Source organism: Oikopleura dioica, chromosome 2 (assembly GCF_907165135.1).
Source record: "Oikopleura dioica chromosome 2, OKI2018_I68_1.0, whole genome shotgun sequence".
NCBI classification, from domain to species: Eukaryota; Metazoa; Chordata; class Appendicularia; order Copelata; family Oikopleuridae; genus Oikopleura; species Oikopleura dioica.
The window spans coordinates 4,812,885-4,828,608 of NC_137292.1; the positions used below are offsets into that span (position 1 = coordinate 4,812,885).

The window sequence follows — 15,724 nt, forward strand, 5'->3', positions numbered from 1 at the left end:
GCCTGAATTTATTTCTGTTAGAAAATGGATATCGGTAAAATTCTGGACTTTGCGCCAGATACTGAGTTACGCGGCGAAAATCCTTTCGAGCGGACGGAAATCGAGCGGCAAAAGAAGGCGTATGGAGAGCCTGACAGTAAAAAGAGCAAATTTGCTCTTCCTGCATACATGGGTAAGCTCAAAATGCAATCAAAGCAAAATTTCAATTATCTGTTTTTAGAATCCGTAAGCGACGGAGTACGATTAACAGAGGAAGAGCTCGAAGAGCGACGACAAGAACTCCTGGCAAAAGCGGAAATCGACAATGGCGAGCAGGAAGACATGGACGAAGCTGCTGTCCGAAAGCTTTTCCTCCTTTTCGACAAGAGAATGAAAAAGAACCAAGACCAGAGAATCAAATACGCGCAGAAACCTGAGAAATACATGAATGTAAGTTTCTCTTGAACGAATAATCTTGAATCGAATTCAGAGCGAAATGGATCTTTATGCTCATATACACGAGATAAAACAGCTTGCCACACAGCCCGAGTTGTATCCGCTTTTGGAACGAAGATATAAATAATGGACTTACTCTTGTTAATTTGATAACGCTCGCTTCTCACGAAAATACTGACATCGCCGCCATGGGAAAGGCTTTCATTTTCAACCTAATTTCATATGAAAATATCCCAGTATAAAAGCCTTGAATAAGTGATTGAAACACTGTACGATCTGATTGACCAGGAAGAAGAAGAACACGAAGAAATCGTAAAAGAGCTCTATCAAAAATACATGGAACAAGACGTACTCTCTGTCGCCGTCGGCACACTGAAAAGAATGGACGAAACTAAAAATGAGGAACTTGAAGCTGCGTTCAAATGTATTGGATTAGTTGAATCGATTATTGATGGATCTGACGACCAGGATATTATCAGCAAAGTAGCGAATAGTGGAAGCTTTTTACTGTGGCTTCTTGAAAGGTTAGTTTTCAACTACAATTGCTTCTCTTTTATCAAACTTTCTTTTCAGAGTTCGAAGACGAACAATAAACATGGTAAAAGTCTACGCCGCAGAAATGCTCTCAATTTTGCTCCAAAACGAAGAGAACCAAAAAATCGTCGGTGAGAAGAAAGGAGTCGATATTCTGCTCAAGCAACTGGCATATTTCAAGAAACGAAATCCAAAAGGTCTGTCTTATCTTTTAGCCCTTAAAAATCTTACTTTTGGCGTAGGTCAGGAAGAAATTGAGCTGATGGAGAACCTGTTCAACTCTCTTTGTCTCGTTGTTCAATACGTTCCGAACAGGAAAAAGTTCCTTGAAGATGAAGGCCTTCATTTGATGAATTTAATGATCAGGTAGTGCTTATTTCCCGGGCCGTGGTGTTCATATTGCTTCAGAGAAAAGAAAATGAGCCGCAACTCCGCTTTGAAAGTCATCAATCACGTGGTCAGCGGCTACGAAGGCCGCGACAACTCCATCAAATACATCGAAATTCTCGGACTCAAGACACTGTTCCCATTATTTATGAAAACTCCAAAGCGAAATAAGAAAACTGGTCATACCGAAAATGTAAGATTATTGAAACGTAGACCTGCTGAGAGACTTTCTCTAGGATCATGAAGAAGCGATCATATCAATCATCGGAAATTTAATGAGAAATCTATCCGGATCCCTGAAGCGAAGATTGGTCGACAAATTTGTAGAACTCGATCATGCAAAATCTGAACGGTAGACCTTCCCATTCATTCTCCTCATTGATCTTGATTGTTTAGACTGCTAGAATTACACTTCAAATACGCTGAGAAAATGGAAGACGCCGAGGAAGAAGTCGAGCAACAAGCAGCTATGCTCGCTCAAGAAGGAGTAGAAATGGATGAAGATATGGCATACGCGCTAAGGCTGGAAAAAGGACTCTTTACCCTCCAACAGGTAAAGGCTTTCTTTTTTCTTCCATGATCTCAACCGTTTGTTAGATTGATTACATCATCGTGGAACTCTACGGCTCTGGAATCGAGTCACTTCGTGAACGCATCATCTCTCATCTTTCCATGCGCAAGTCCTCATTGAAACAGATCCGGGAAGTCGTCAAAGACTACGCAGATAACCTCGGCGACGGAGAAAACGAAGAAGCCATCGAGCAAGAGCGCAATCGTTTGTTAGAACTGGCCATGGGACTTATGTAGAAGCAATTTTATTTTGATCACTGCCACCAAAAAAACTATTCACATGTTTTAAAATTTCATTTTCGTTTCATTCAGAATGAACAGAATCTTCAAGCTTGCCACTAGAATTCCAAGACGGCAATTTGCCTTTTCCGTCCCAAGAATGGGAGTTCAAATTGAAACGATAACTCCAGCGCCAGATGCGAGTGCGAAACCAACTGTAGGAAAGAGAGTCGCGGTTCATTACACAGGGACTTTGGAGGACGGCTCTGTCTTCGATTCTAGCAGAGATCGGGGCCAGGTAGCGGACTGTTTTCTCGCTCTTTCCTCATCAACATTTTCAGCCGTTTGTTTTCGCCCTTGGAGTCGGCCAAGTTATCAAGGGCTGGGATGAGGGAGTCGCTCAAATGGCCAAGGGACAGCGCGCCAATCTCATCTGCACTCCTGACTACGCTTACGGACCTCGAGGTTATCCACCAGTGATTCCTGCTAATGCTACGCTTACTTTTGACGTAGAGCTACTTGACTTTGAATAGACTGTTTTTGACTGCCGAAATTTTATTTATTTCAATAAATAACGATCATCTTGATACAACTAAAAATTCACATTGATGTTGATGATCGTAAAGATCATCATAATTTCTCGTCTAATTTAAAGCAAGCAAGTGTTTCAGCAGTTAGAACATCCTTGTTTGAAAAAACATCTTCGTACTTGAAGATGTGAACTCTCTATTCTATTCTCTTCTCTCGAGCGAAAAAACAGAAATTCCGGCATTTTTGAGACAAAACGTCTCGATGCCAAGACTGCTTCAAAATAGCTTTGCTGTTTATCTGGCCCATCCCTCTTTTCACTAGAATAGTACCGCGAGACTCTAGACGCGCAAAGTGCCGAAACACGTGATAACAATTTGTTTTGACGTCAATCAATGTATAAATTTGATGAACAAACGATCATCCAGAGACAGATCATTTTTGATTGAGAGATTTTATTGAATATTCTCAGGTATGAAAAATAAGCTCTTGAACACTAGAAAAGTAGTTGAATCTTCCAAAGCCTTGAGCCTTAAATTCTGGTTATCAATATGTTCGGTGCCTAAAAACCGGATGAGAATTCGGGCATTCCAAATCGATCAATAAAACTACCGAAAAGAATCGATAAAAAATATTAAACAAAGCTGAAAAAAGTATCATGCGCGGAACGCATGAGCAGAGCAGGTAATTGGCGGCCAATTAATCGGTGCTGTGCAGAAGACAAGAAACTCAGATCACGCGTTTGAGGCCCTGCGCACCCCATTACATAAGGATCAGCAACTACCCAGATGATCCGAGATTGAGGCATTTTGGCGCTCGGCCTAAGAGAGCCTTTCAAGTAAAATAAACTTTATATTTTTATTTAATACCAACGATAAAAAACGATTCAAGAGATCAAACTTTATCAACGAAAATCTATTTCAAGGTAAAAGCTTTTATATAGAAGAAAACTTCCCTATTTGACAATTAGAATAAGGGGTTCACTTTGGTAAAGTTGAAAGAAAAGAAGGTCAGAAAAAGCTTTTCGTAACCCTAACCCTATCCATTACAAGGTGGGCTCGGCAGCCTGTATTTTTCCTCGTGATCTTGGGTCGGCAAACCGTGCAAAAAACCTGAGTCAGGGGAAAGAACTCGCTTTACTTCCAACTCCCGACTCAGGTTTTCTGCACAGTTTGCCGACCCCAGATCACTAGAATAGAGAGAGGCAATGACCCCGTGTCTTGGAACGACTCAGTTCGCAAATATTGACCCTGACCTTTACTTCCGATGGATATCATCTATCTATCTGACCACTTTTCTCCTTGTCTAGAAAAAAATTTTCAAATCGACCTCATTTTCGGGTTCAAGAGCGATCCTTTTCGAAATTGAGGGATTAGCGGCTGGCTAGCCCAGGGCCAAATACAGGAGCAATTAGAAAATAATAATTTAGAGAATGAAAAACTCCAGAATGGAAAGCCCAAGAAACAAAGAAGAGCAGATTCAAATTTTTGTCGAAGACGAAAAATTCTCGCTAAACAAGAATCACCTCAAAAAATCTTCGTCATTTTTCAACGCCATGTTTTCCGGAAGATTCGCGGAGTCTACACAGAACTGTATTTATTTAAAAGGTAATCTTGGTCAAACACAAGTGATTAAAACCCTTCAGATCATATCACAAAAGAAGCGTTCCACATATTCGTCAATTATCTTTCATCGGGTCTTCTACCTCCGAAAATTCATGCTTCAACGATTCCAGAACTCTTCCTAGCCGCCCATTATCTCGACTGCCATGAGTTTATTGCAGCTCTTTATGACAAAATCAATGAGCTTGTTCAAAAATGCGCATCTTACAGGAACGGCTCTTGAAGAAATTTTCATGCATGGGCTAGTTTACTGACGTTCCTGACATTGCTGACATAGTCAGTACGAAAAAATGTCGAAAGGTCAAGGACGAACGGATTGCCCCTTCCCTCAATCATCCATTGACAATCATTTGTCATTTTTTTTATTTGTTAACAATCACGTTCCATAAAAACTTTCGTTACATTCCTGTTATGTAACCAAATTTCTATTTAAAAATCATAATCGTAACCGTAAGTCGAGTTCAATGGTTCAGCTCACAGCCAAAAAACAGCCCAATTTTATTTTTGCTCGGAGAAGAAATGATGCTAGATGATTTGACAAAGAGCGCTTTTGACGCGATGAAAAGAGATCCCGTCGCTGCTTCTACTGCCGAGGAGTTTCCGCAGCTGCCGATGGAGCTGATGGAAGAACTGATCACGAAGAATTATGACTGCAAAGAAGTAGATATGCTCAAGGCTTGTCTGGTCTGGATTAAGGCCAATGGAATGTCACCGGTAGAAGCAGTTGATCTTTTAGGGCTCATTAGACCAGGTAAAGTTGTTTTCTTCCTTGATTTCACGATTTATTTTCCTTTTTCATCGCTGACTTTTCTTTTCTAGCGCTGATCTCCCGATCCGAGTGGGAAACCCTCGATCCCTCCGACGACTTCGCCGACTATCTTTTCGATCTTCGCGAAGAATTCGACTCCTACAACTCCAACCCTTCCGTCCAGCCACTCATCCAGAAGCCAAAGACTCGCCTCCGCTGTGAAGAAAGACTTTCTCTTCAAGTGGAAGGAATTGTCTGCCAAACACCGGTCAGAATGAGAAGAGAGCATTTGACAGATGCAATGTAAGTTTGACACTTTTGGCTACTTTCGATCATGCTCGGGCTGGATCATGTGGGCGTGATAAGCTCTGCCGCAGCTGTTTTAAATGACTGCAGATCTCAGACTAAGTCGTGTTTATGTGCCAATGATGAAATTTACCGCGGCTACTTTCGATTTGAACCTAACTTTCTTTAGGAGCGCCGCCGCGATGGACCGGGAGCACAGTCACCTGATCGACCCAGCCCATGTCGTTCTGGAATTTAACGAGTTTGTTTATGTTCTTGGGGAATATAGGTCAAATAAAAGGTAAGCATCAGATTGATTCAATGAAGAACATCAAGATAAAGAAAATTTTAAACAAAAACAAGGTTTTTATGAATATTTTTTCAGCTCACAGCCAGTAAAAGTCTCAAAACGATTCGACCCTCGAACGGGAACCTGGTTCGAGATTGCCCCGATGAATCAATCACGCTCAAATTTTGCCGCTGTCGCCTGTGGCGAGTTCATCTACGTCTTCGGGGGCAAGCGAGGCTCGCACGGGCTCAGGGCGTGCGAACGCTATTGCCCGCGCACGAATACATGGAAGAACATTGCGCAACTGCCAACAGCTCTGTGGCAGCATGCTGCTGTTTCTGTCAATGGTATAACACAATTTATTTAACAAATGCCTTAATTATCCATTCAGGTTCGATTTTCATCTCCGGTGGGAGCACCAAAGCCCGTGGAGAAGTCAAACTCGATGCTTTCATAAAATACGATCCAAAAATGAACAAATTCACGAAAATGGCCGAACTGATTTCAGAAAGAGTGGATCATACAATGGCAGTGATAGACAAGAATCAAATCGCAATTTTGGGAGGACGAGATCCGTCAGAAAACGCTTTTTTGCTCGACCGTGGAGATTTATGATATCAAGGCGAATAGGTGGATGTTTTACTCGCAAGTCAAGTAAGTCCTCCCTCTTCAAACAAGAATTGAAACATTCTTAGACCATTCGGCCCCCTTCTTGCTTCCTCCAAGCTCAACTACAGTATCGTCGACGACTCTTCGAACCAGAAACTCATCCACATCTGGGCTGTTGACTTCAAGAACTCCGGCGAAATCATCGAGTTCAACTTTTCCACCCGCCAATGGAGAATTCTTCCAGCCGAGAACGATGTCAGAGTGTTTGACATTTCTTAGTTTCAAAATGTTGACTTGACTACTGCTCAACCCTCCTGCCCAGTTTCAAATGTAGATTCATTCTTTTTTCACTCAATCCGCTTCAGGTGTCGATAAATGAAAATGAAACTTTCCGAAAAAGAGTTTGCAGTCAATGTTAAACTTATAATGAGCATGGTGAAATATTCGGAATAGTGCAGCGATGAAGAATCTATCGTTAACATTTAAAGTGAACTTTGCGAAGCTTCGATTGAATTTGAGGTAACCGATATCTTAAAAGCAAACTGTGCCGGAAGCAAGAAATAAGAAAAAAATGAGAGCAATGGTAATTTTTTCGGCAATCTTTATAGTTTGTGATGCAGTTGAAAGAGAAATTGATTATAGAGAGAACGTAATGGAGGATCAAACGAATAAAGCTAATGGCTTACTTTATGAAAACCAATTTAAAAATCAATGGGATACCATTGGGTCAACCGTTAATCCGATTCCTCCGTTACCACAATGCTATGTGTGCTTTTACGAATTTGACGACTTTGGAAAATCCTTCGGCAATTCAACCTGCTTCGATGAAACGACTTTGACTTTGGATACAATTCAAACATGCGGAGAACGTTGTTTAAATTTTTTTATTCATTAAATATTTTTTAAAAGGAGAAACGGTCTGCGTCACCGAATTGCAGTCTCAGTGGCGATACGGAGGGGAACAGATACATACTATCAGACGTTATTGCGCAGAAGAAAGTGCTCTTGGTAAGCCTTACTGTCTTGAGAACAATGGTGGCGAGGAATCAGTCAAAGATTGCTTCTCAACATGCAGCAATGATGTTGTAAAGGGCGGCAGTATTGCTTGCAATAATAATAACGATGAGGTTTATGCGCTTTTCAAGCCACAAACACATGACCCAATTGTTACAAGCTGCAAGGTAAGCAAGCAATTTTTTCTTACGAAAAATCTTTTAATCGAGTCTTGTTTCTACTCTGAAATACCAAATGGTGACCCCGGACTTTTCAGATGCAGAAATAACCCTGGTGAGCTTTGAATTTATTTTCGAAATTTTTTTCATTTTTTTCTAAGGCGGTCAGGACAATATTAATTGTCTTCCATTCCAACAAGCTGGTTGTTATGCTTCCAAGTCAAGAATAAGAACAGGCTTAAGATTGTACAAGGAAGTATTCAGGTGATAAATACAGCTTTTTGTTCGCATGCATACAAATAAATCTTAAGAGGTTGCTCTGCATTCCCAGAAAATCTCGTCGAGGAGGGATGTTATCAAAGCCGTGGATCAAGTGGTGTTATTAGAGTTTGCAAATCCTGGTGTGGAGAAAATAAATGCAATGGAGACGGTGACGATCACATTTTGTCGACACTACCAGTCCCTACCACAATAGCCGCTTCCGCAACAACCACTTCCACAAAAGGCACTACAACTACAGCAACTCTATCGACAACTTCAGCCTCCTTTGTTGAGTATATTGTTGACGATCAAATAACTCTTCTGAATATTGCGTGGGATGCAATTTATGAAGATATGGGCGCATCACTCTCTCTTAAACTAACAAAAAATGTCGCAAAGGATGTCGAGATCATATTAAAATACGATGGTCGGCTCAAGAACATATTTATTACTGTTCAAAGTCTAGAATCACCTCAAAATCGTGCGGACGGCACCACCGCTAAATTTCAGTATGAAGCTTTCAATTTCATTCAAGGATAATATTTATTAAGAGTTATCGCAAAAGTAAGCCTATTGACAGATGATTTTATTGACGCCTACAATAACAATTTCGGAAGTTTTTCCGATTATAATTCACTTCAAGTCATAACGCAAGGTTTATTTTGTCTTCACGTGTCTTGATATCCTTAAAATATTTTAAGCCGACCTTCTCAAGAAGGAACCCATTTCAAGTACAAACCTCGGCAATGATGATAATAGTGAGTTTATTTTCACATTTGATTGATGCTTGAATCTTTTTTAAGGCTTTCTTATCGTCATTGTATCAGTATGCTGCGTTCTCATTGTCGTTATCATGCTTATAGGCTGCATTTTACTAAAGCAAAAAAGAAAAAAGAACGATTTGAAAAATAACCAAGTTTCAAAGATAGACCAAACTCCAGTTGCAGATGGCTTCTTTTACCGCATTGTTAATGGGATAAGAGTATCAATTCCTGCCGAAAGACTGATATAAAAATAATTTCCTGTGTTATTGATAATTGACATTATCCTAGAATTTGAAATGAGTTTTCGTAAAAATAAACCAATAAAAAATGAAGACGATTTTGTAGATTCAGCACTTCTAGCATGAAAAAAATAAACGACAGACAATCAGACCAAAAGGCCGACTCGACCCGACATTGAAAAAGGGTGGTCGATGCCGACCCTTGAATTCCAAATTTCTTCCAGCCGAGAACGATGTCTGAGTGTTTGACATTTCTTCGTTTCAAAATGTTAACTTGACTCCAGCTCAACCTTCCTGCCCAGTTTCAAATGTAAATTCATTCTTCTGTTCACTCAAAGAATCCGCTTTAAAACAAAAACGATAATTTGATAGTCTAACTTTTATTTCAATGGGTAAAAGAAACTCTTTTGTTTCAAGCAAAAATTACTCAAAGAACGCGCAAAACCAATAAATAACATTTGCTCGAGCGATTTCAATCTACTCTTTGTTTTCTCATTTTTTGAAGAACAAAAATGGCGAAAGCTTCAGAGAAACTTAAATCTTTTTACAAAGACTTTCTTGACCGAGGACTTGTTTATGAACACAGAGGTTTTGAAACATAAAAATTCCAAAGAATAAAGAAATTAAGGCGAGCTTCATTTAACCACAGATACATCAGCTGAGGCCCTCGATGAATTCTCTGCCTTCAACCCCGCAGAAAACACCGTCATTGTCGTCGGTTTCCCAAAATGCGGAAATCATCTAATGCTCTCCATGGTCGACCAGCTGGGAATTCCAAGATGCGAGGCCTTGATTGAGAATAATCGAGATAAGTTGACTTCCAAGCCGCTTGATTTCAATTCGAAAAAGGAGTTTGATCTCATGGAAAAAATCATCAAGGAGCACAAGGGGCTCGTTCAGACTCCTCATTGCCATGCTTCTGTCGAGATCTTTCCGAAGAATTTCAAAGGAAAAATCGTTTATATTACAAGGTTCGTTATTTCGCCAAGAGCCTTTTCTCACCTAGATCCAAGAGATACAGAAGCCGTAGCAGTCTCGGCCTTTCACTTCTTCAACAAGCTCCCATGGCTGAACGAATACATGGCTTCTTATGGACTAAAAGATGACATCAACGTTTTTGCGCGACATGTTTTCAATGGCGAAATGCTCTACGGAAATCACCAAGAATACGATCAAGAATGGAAGGATTTCTTCGCTGCAAACCCGCATATTCAAGTCGAATGTAAGATTTTGTACTTTGAATTGCTTCTCAAGACTTTTTCAGGGTTCAAATTCGAAGATGTTATTTCAAATAAAGCAGAAAACATCAAACGACTGGCGAAATTTCTCAATGTGGAGAATCCTGACATTGAAAAGATCATCGAAAATACAACAGTAAAGAAAACGCTTGAAAATCGAAAGAAAGCGTATAGAGCAGCTGGTAAATCACAGGAGGATATTGAAGGACTGTCTGTCCAGAGTTTGAAATTTTCGTGACTCGCGAGCGGCTCACTTGAGAGCGAGCGAGCACGAGCATGATTAGGCATAACGCACAAAAAATCGACTTTTTATCTGAAGGTCGTAGGAAGCTAATTTTCACCTATCATATAGATTTTTGTGCTCTGACAACATTTCAACAAAAAAAAATTTCAAAAATTTAAAATTTAGTACTTTTTTAGTACCCCAAAGTTGTCAAAAAATTGATTTTTCGTGCCATCCAAGCTTCGGGGTTGTAAGTATGCTCATTCGAAAGAGCACAAAAAACTGAGTCAGATACATCGAAAAAAAGGGGTTCCTAGGGGGGTTCCCCAGATTTTAGGGGTTGAAAATCACAAAAATGATGAGTCATCACTCAAAAATGACCCGATTTGACCCCGAAAATGAATTTTTTATGAACTTTTGACTTCAGATTCGAACTCTGGGGTACTAATTTACTGTATTCCCATTGTTTTAGCAAGAAATATCAAAAGTTGTTTTTTGACCGGAAATGACGTCATCACACGATAAGTCGAATGTAACCCCAAATTTGGCTGATTTTTAGGGGTTTTTCATCCCTAGAATCCAGGGAACCCCACCAGGAACCCCTTTTTATTGATAATTCTGACTCAGTTTTTTCCGCTCTTTCGAATGAGCATACTTAGAATACCGTAGCTTGGATTGCTCGAAAAGTAGTCAGAAAAGGGGTGAAAAAAAGTACTAAACTGTAACAAAAAATTTTTTCCAAAAAATTTTGAAAAGTCATTTTTGGTGTTTTAGTTGCTCCCAAAGTTTCAAACTTGTATCTATAACAGGGAAAAAGTTGAATTTTTTGTGCGTTATGCCTAAGCATGATGCTCTTTGTGCTCCCGAGCACATTTATTTCAGAGTTCGCGCTCTTTGCGCTCGCGAGCGCATTTCATTTCGCGCTCTCGCTCTCTTGGCTCTCGAGCACTGGTCGAATTGTGCTCTCGCTCGATCGGCTCTCGAGCTGAAAAACTGACTCGCGAGCAGCTTTCAAGGGCCTCAAATGATTCGGTGGCCCCGTGACTAATTCCACATGAGTCCCTGTCACAGGAGTTAGCACTTCGCGGTGGGCATGTTTTATCTGTTTACTATCGGCTTTTCGCATTCTGCTGCCGAGATTACGGACCTAATGAAGCTTACATAAAACCAAAAACACCAAAAATAGATCCTCAAAGAAATTTATTTATGAAACTGAATAATTATGCGAAAAATTATTCTTTTAATTTTGCTCGCGAGCCGCTCGTGAGTCAATTCCATGGCGAGCACGAGAGCAGCCGCTCCCGCTCGTCTAGCTCCCGAGCATTTCTGACATATGCGCTCGTGCTCTCTGCGCTCGCGAGCGGGTTCAAATTTGGGCTCGTGCTCTTTTGGCTCTCGAGCCAACTCATTTTCATGCTCCCGCTCCCCTGCTCTCAGAGCAATGACAAATTTTTGCTCTCGCTCTTTTCGCTCGCGAGCATTTGCGAGCATTTCAAACTCTGTGTCTGTCTGCTACCGAGAAGGAAAGAAAGAGTCGTGGAAAGAGGTTCTCACTGCAGAAACACTCGCTTGCTTGAATAGGAAATAAATCTTGAATGAATCTTGAAACTCGTTTGTCTAAATTTTCTCCGTGAAAATGATCCAAAAAAGCACAAATCGTTATTGTTTGTATAGACTTGTGGACTTCAGAGTCTAAGGTCTGAAAGCATAATAGTGTCTGGACCGGCGTCGTTTAGGCTGGCGGGTCTTTTTTAAACAATTAGCACGAATGGCCGCGAATATAATTTTAGACTTTTCAGCAAAAAAGACAATTTTCTTGAAGAGATTGAAATGGCAAAAGCCACGGAGAAGCTGAAAACTCTTTATAAAGACTTTATAGATCGAGAATTTGTTTATGAGCATCGAGGTTTTTCAATTGAGTTGCTGATTTTTTAGTTATTAAACGTTAACGTAGGTGAGCTAAAATTAAAACAAGATGGATCGCCGGAGTCTTTCGACGCTTTTTCTGCCTTCAATCCAGGCGAAAACGCAGTCACTGTCCTTGGCTTCCCAAAATCTGGCAATCATATGATGTTGTCAATTTTGGATCAGCTTGGAGTTCCTCGATGCGAGGCCCTGGTCGACGATGAAAACAAAGACGAGTTATTGATGAACCTTTTCAAGCCTTTGGATTTCAACACGAAAAAGGAGTACGATCTGATCGAGAAAATTATTCACGAGCACAAAGGACCTGTTGTTACTAATCATTGCCACGCTTCTGTTGAGTTCTTTCCGAAAAACTACAAAGGAAAGATCATTTTCATCAACAGGTTTGTTCAGCAATTCTAGAGCACACTTCAAGTTTGATTCAAGAGACATAGAAGCAGTAGCAGTATCATTATTTCACTTTATCAACGAGCTTCCGGGAAGGGCCTGGCTCAAGGAGTACATGAGTCTTTACGGGAAGGATGATATAAACGAATTCGCTCGACATCTTTTCAATGGTGAAATGCTCTACGGAGATCCCCGAATATACAATCAAGAATGGAAGGATCACTTTTCTGCCAACCCGAATATTGAAGTCGAATGTTAGCTTCCTGCTTCTTGCTCCTATCAAACCTATCTTTCAGGCTTCAAATACGAAGATGTGATTTCCAACAAGGCTGAAGCAGTAGGCCGACTTGCTAACTTCCTCAACATCGAAGATCCAGATATAGAAAAGATCATTCAAAATACATCTGTGGAGAGCAGCTCACTAAATCGGGCGAAAGTTTTTGAGGCCGCAGGAAAACCATTCCACGAAGCTCTTTGCTACAGAGAAGGAAAAAAGGAAACCTGGAAGGATGTCCTTACTGCTGAAACACTTGCTTACTTGAATAAATGAAAGAGTTTTTATTAGATTTTATAATCGTAGATTTCTTAATAAAAATGACGTCGAAAAATGTCGTCCATAAAAAATCACTCAAGAGTGGCGCGAAGACCGTAAAATTGTCATTCTTCCCTGCGGTAAATCTGATAAAAAGTCGCTTTTGAACGAATTGCAACGAAGTCATTTTGGAAGAAAGTGAAATGGCAAAGGCAACAGAGAAACTGAAAACTTTTTATAAAGATTTTATTGATCGTGGGATTGTTTTTGAGCATCGAGGTTTGATGTCGCTTTTAATTTCTAAATCAAATAATTTGAAGGCGAGTTAAAAATGACAAAGGACGGTTCGGCGGAATCATTTGACGATTTTTCCGCTTTTGACCCAGCTGAAAATGCAGTGACAGTTCTTGGCTTCCCGAAATGCGGCAATCATTTGATGCTTTCGATTCTTGATCAACTTGGGATTCCCAGATGCGAGGCCTTTATCGAGAAGGAGAACAGAGACGAGCTTATGATGAAGCTGATGAAGCCATTGGATTTCAATACGAAAAGAGAGTTCGATTTCATGGAGAAAATCATCAGTGAGCAAAAAGGACCTGTCGTAACTCCGCATTGCCACGCTTCTGTCGAGCTCTTTCCGAAAAATTACCAAGGAAAGATCATCTTCATCACCAGGTTTTCCTCCATTTCTGCGAGTCATTTGTTCAGTTTGATTCTAGAGACATAGAAGCAGTGGCAGTCTCAGCCTTTCACTTCTTCAACAAGCTTCCGTGGCTCACCGAGTACATGAGTTTCTACGGTTTGAAAGATGATATCAACGTTTTCGCCCGACATGTTTTCAACGGAGAAATGATTTATGGAGACCCAAGAGAATACGATCAAGAATGGAAGGATTACTTCGCTGCAAATCCGAATATTCAAGTCGAATGTAAGTTTATTTCTTCGATCCCCTATTACACTCTTTTAGGCTTCAAATACGAAGATGTTCTCTCAAACAAAGCTGAAAACATCAAGCGACTGGCGAAATTCCTGAACGTTGAAAATCCAGATATCGAAAAGATCATGGAAAATACATCAGTGAAGAAAACCGTCGAAAACCGGGTGAAGGTTTTTGAAGCCGCCGGAAAACCGTTTCTAGAAGCCCCTTGCTACCGAGAGGGAAAAAAGGAATCATGGAAGGATGTTCTTACTGCTGAAAGTTTCAGCCTGAAACACTTGCTTGCTTGAAATCATAAACGAACAATTTTGATGATCTTTACGATCTTCAACATCAAATTTTAGTTCATATCATCTAGGTTCCCTTGGTCATAATAAAGTCATGAAAAATATTTCCGGTCACCTAGGTTTACCAACCCAGAGTTTCATAATGCGCAGCCTGGGTTTACCAACAGGGTCGAACAGGTCTTGCAGAATGCTCTCAACTTCTGAGAGCCTCGGTTGGCAAGAATATACGGTAAAAAACGGTATCGCTATCCATAATCTGCTCTTTTTGCCTTGACACATTTTCTGGACTGTATTTTGAGCAGACAGTACCAATTGGTACCCGAACTTTCTTGTCTAGGGCAGGCTTAGGTGAGCTTTGGTAAGATTAAATTATTTTCGGCCTCAGAATCAAAATCTACAAAAAAAAATTTCGAGGTTACTTACAAGGTAATTTATTTTATGAAATTCCAATTTTTTACTCTTTTAAAACTTCACTTTTGAGCTTATCCTCGGCTAAGCTTGCTGATTTTGAAGCCATCTCACACCGAGCGTTGCTCGAAATTGGTGCTAAGACGAGTCTCTGCAGGACATCGCAGCAGGTTGCGCGTGTCGGTGGGCCCGTTGCATCCTATTTGCACAGCTTGACACCTGCATGTACTTGGCCACTGCGAGTTTTTAGCACCAACACAAAGCGGAGAACCCCCGCCCTTCTTCGTTTTCTCTGTCGCCGAGATTGTTTGCGTAGTCTTTGACGACTTCCCGGATCTGTTTCAGTAAGGAATTGTGCATGGAAAGATGCGAAATGATGCGTTCATGAAACGACTCGATTCCAGAGCGAAGAGTTCCACGATGATGTAATCAAACTAACAAAAGGGTGAAATCAAGGAAGATAAAGGAAAAAGTCTACCTGACTCACGGGCTTTTTAGCCCTTGGGCTCGACAACCTCTCCTTAAACAAAAACTTCCAGAGGCAGCAACAAAACAAGAAGATAGTTGATGAATGAGAATAAAAACGGAGAAAAATCGATCGAGAAGGTGTCAATCCCGCAACGAGAAGAATTCCAATCGGAAATCAATTTTTTCTCACCGTTTAGAGAGAACTTCTTTTGAGAAACCACCTCGTTTTTATTTGACGTTTGTACAGGTGCCAGAACAGTCTGAGTCAGTATTTGATCCCTTTTGTAAACTTGAAAAGCTCAAAGGAGAAAAAATTGAAACGGCCGAGCGCCCGCGGACTCATTTTTTTCGGATTTCGAGTCATCAGATTCAAATCTTATTTTTCAGTTTTCTGTGCAAGCGCTTTTTCTTTTCAAAAAGCGATTTTTAAACTTAGAGAAAGAGCTATTTTCAGAGGTACGGGAGATTTGCTAAGTGACAGATAAACGTCACTTTACTATTTGAATTTGGATTAGTTAAGGAGCCACATTTTGTTTGCCAAAGTCCGATAAGTTCTTCCAACAGATTTTTTATTTACAGAGCACGAGAAAAGTACGAAGCTCCCATTTTTCCCACACTTCTTCAAATCGCACCTAATTCGTTAAAAAAAGCGCCGC

General features: G+C 40.5%; 6 protein-coding genes and 1 long non-coding RNA gene across 10 annotated transcripts; all 7 read left to right on the forward strand.

The window, feature by feature from the left end:
* Window positions 1–25: 25 nt before the first annotated feature.
* On the forward strand, window positions 26–2,207 carry LOC145697813 (beta-catenin-like protein 1). The gene is given in 11 exon segments (XM_081775025.1): window positions 26–172; window positions 221–429; window positions 470–544; window positions 546–636; window positions 692–959; window positions 1,009–1,166; window positions 1,212–1,335; window positions 1,378–1,549; window positions 1,593–1,708; window positions 1,753–1,909; window positions 1,954–2,207. Coding segments are annotated over 11 exon segments (1,584 nt in total). The 5' UTR covers window positions 26–168; the 3' UTR covers window positions 2,164–2,207.
* A 5-nt stretch (window positions 2,208–2,212) lies between these two features.
* On the forward strand, window positions 2,213–2,738 carry LOC145697366 (peptidyl-prolyl cis-trans isomerase Fkbp12-like). The gene is made up of 2 exons (XM_081774560.1): window positions 2,213–2,443; window positions 2,487–2,738. Exons 1-2 carry the CDS (start codon window positions 2,240–2,242, stop codon window positions 2,676–2,678), a joined length of 396 nt encoding a protein of 131 aa, XP_081630686.1. The 5' UTR covers window positions 2,213–2,239; the 3' UTR covers window positions 2,679–2,738.
* A 366-nt stretch (window positions 2,739–3,104) lies between these two features.
* Window positions 3,105–4,570, forward strand: LOC145697156 (uncharacterized). Of its 3 annotated transcripts, none has more exons than XR_014133857.1 (3): window positions 3,105–3,145; window positions 4,103–4,280; window positions 4,319–4,568. It is a non-coding gene; the product is annotated as an uncharacterized LOC145697156 (long non-coding RNA). The 3 variants fall into 3 exon arrangements; XR_014133859.1 differs by lacking the exon at window positions 3,105–3,145 and adding an exon at window positions 3,161–3,357 and having other exon boundaries at window positions 4,319–4,570; XR_014133858.1 differs by lacking the exon at window positions 3,105–3,145 and adding an exon at window positions 3,161–3,598 and having other exon boundaries at window positions 4,319–4,569.
* A 175-nt stretch (window positions 4,571–4,745) lies between these two features.
* On the forward strand, window positions 4,746–7,145 carry LOC145697154 (kelch-like protein 13). 2 transcript variants are annotated; one of them, XR_014133856.1, is made up of 7 exons: window positions 4,746–5,046; window positions 5,115–5,346; window positions 5,519–5,629; window positions 5,714–5,964; window positions 6,009–6,271; window positions 6,313–6,809; window positions 6,869–7,145. XR_014133856.1 is itself a non-coding variant. In XM_081774316.1 (6 exons), the coding sequence occupies exons 1-5, from the start codon at window positions 4,815–4,817 to the stop codon at window positions 6,230–6,232; spliced, it is 1,050 nt and encodes a 349-aa protein (XP_081630442.1). In that variant the 5' UTR covers window positions 4,746–4,814; the 3' UTR covers window positions 6,233–6,271; window positions 6,313–7,145. The 2 variants fall into 2 exon arrangements, 1 of the variants encoding a protein (XP_081630442.1); XM_081774316.1 differs by having other exon boundaries at window positions 6,313–7,145.
* Window positions 7,146–8,975: 1,830 nt separating this feature from the next.
* Window positions 8,976–10,896, forward strand: LOC145697155 (sulfotransferase 6B1-like). Its single transcript, XM_081774317.1, has 4 exons — window positions 8,976–9,250; window positions 9,291–9,633; window positions 9,676–9,884; window positions 9,927–10,896. Exons 1-4 carry the CDS (start codon window positions 9,175–9,177, stop codon window positions 10,136–10,138), a joined length of 840 nt encoding a protein of 279 aa, XP_081630443.1. The 5' UTR covers window positions 8,976–9,174; the 3' UTR covers window positions 10,139–10,896.
* A 1,084-nt stretch (window positions 10,897–11,980) lies between these two features.
* Window positions 11,981–12,986, forward strand: LOC145697815 (sulfotransferase 6B1-like). Its single transcript, XM_081775026.1, has 3 exons — window positions 11,981–12,432; window positions 12,476–12,690; window positions 12,733–12,986. Exons 1-3 carry the CDS (start codon window positions 12,191–12,193, stop codon window positions 12,984–12,986), a joined length of 711 nt encoding a protein of 236 aa, XP_081631152.1. The 5' UTR covers window positions 11,981–12,190.
* A 126-nt stretch (window positions 12,987–13,112) lies between these two features.
* On the forward strand, window positions 13,113–14,288 carry LOC145698610 (sulfotransferase 6B1-like). Its single transcript, XM_081775817.1, has 4 exons — window positions 13,113–13,247; window positions 13,289–13,643; window positions 13,688–13,896; window positions 13,936–14,288. Exons 1-4 carry the CDS (start codon window positions 13,172–13,174, stop codon window positions 14,193–14,195), a joined length of 900 nt encoding a protein of 299 aa, XP_081631943.1. The 5' UTR covers window positions 13,113–13,171; the 3' UTR covers window positions 14,196–14,288.
* The last annotated feature ends 1,436 nt before the right edge of the window (window positions 14,289–15,724 follow it).

Coding starts and splice junctions, on each gene's coding strand:
- LOC145697155 (XM_081774317.1), top strand. CDS start 9,175: ATGGCGAAAGCTTCAGAGAAACTTAAATCTTTTTACAAAGACTTTCTT. Junction 9,251..9,290: donor ACTTGTTTATGAACACAGAG/GTTTTGAAACAT, acceptor AAAGAAATTAAG/GCGAGCTTCATTTAACCACA. Junction 9,885..9,926: donor CCCGCATATTCAAGTCGAAT/GTAAGATTTTGT, acceptor AGACTTTTTCAG/GGTTCAAATTCGAAGATGTT.
- LOC145698610 (XM_081775817.1), top strand. CDS start 13,172: ATGGCAAAGGCAACAGAGAAACTGAAAACTTTTTATAAAGATTTTATT. Junction 13,248..13,288: donor GATTGTTTTTGAGCATCGAG/GTTTGATGTCGC, acceptor AATAATTTGAAG/GCGAGTTAAAAATGACAAAG. Junction 13,644..13,687: donor AAGATCATCTTCATCACCAG/GTTTTCCTCCAT, acceptor GTTTGATTCTAG/AGACATAGAAGCAGTGGCAG.
- LOC145697366 (XM_081774560.1), top strand. CDS start 2,240: ATGAACAGAATCTTCAAGCTTGCCACTAGAATTCCAAGACGGCAATTT. Junction 2,444..2,486: donor CTAGCAGAGATCGGGGCCAG/GTAGCGGACTGT, acceptor CAACATTTTCAG/CCGTTTGTTTTCGCCCTTGG.
- LOC145697815 (XM_081775026.1), top strand. CDS start 12,191: ATGATGTTGTCAATTTTGGATCAGCTTGGAGTTCCTCGATGCGAGGCC. Junction 12,433..12,475: donor AAGATCATTTTCATCAACAG/GTTTGTTCAGCA, acceptor GTTTGATTCAAG/AGACATAGAAGCAGTAGCAG. Junction 12,691..12,732: donor CCCGAATATTGAAGTCGAAT/GTTAGCTTCCTG, acceptor CCTATCTTTCAG/GCTTCAAATACGAAGATGTG.
- LOC145697154 (XM_081774316.1), top strand. CDS start 4,815: ATGATGCTAGATGATTTGACAAAGAGCGCTTTTGACGCGATGAAAAGA. Junction 5,047..5,114: donor TTTAGGGCTCATTAGACCAG/GTAAAGTTGTTT, acceptor TTTCTTTTCTAG/CGCTGATCTCCCGATCCGAG. Junction 5,965..6,008: donor TGCTGCTGTTTCTGTCAATG/GTATAACACAAT, acceptor TTATCCATTCAG/GTTCGATTTTCATCTCCGGT.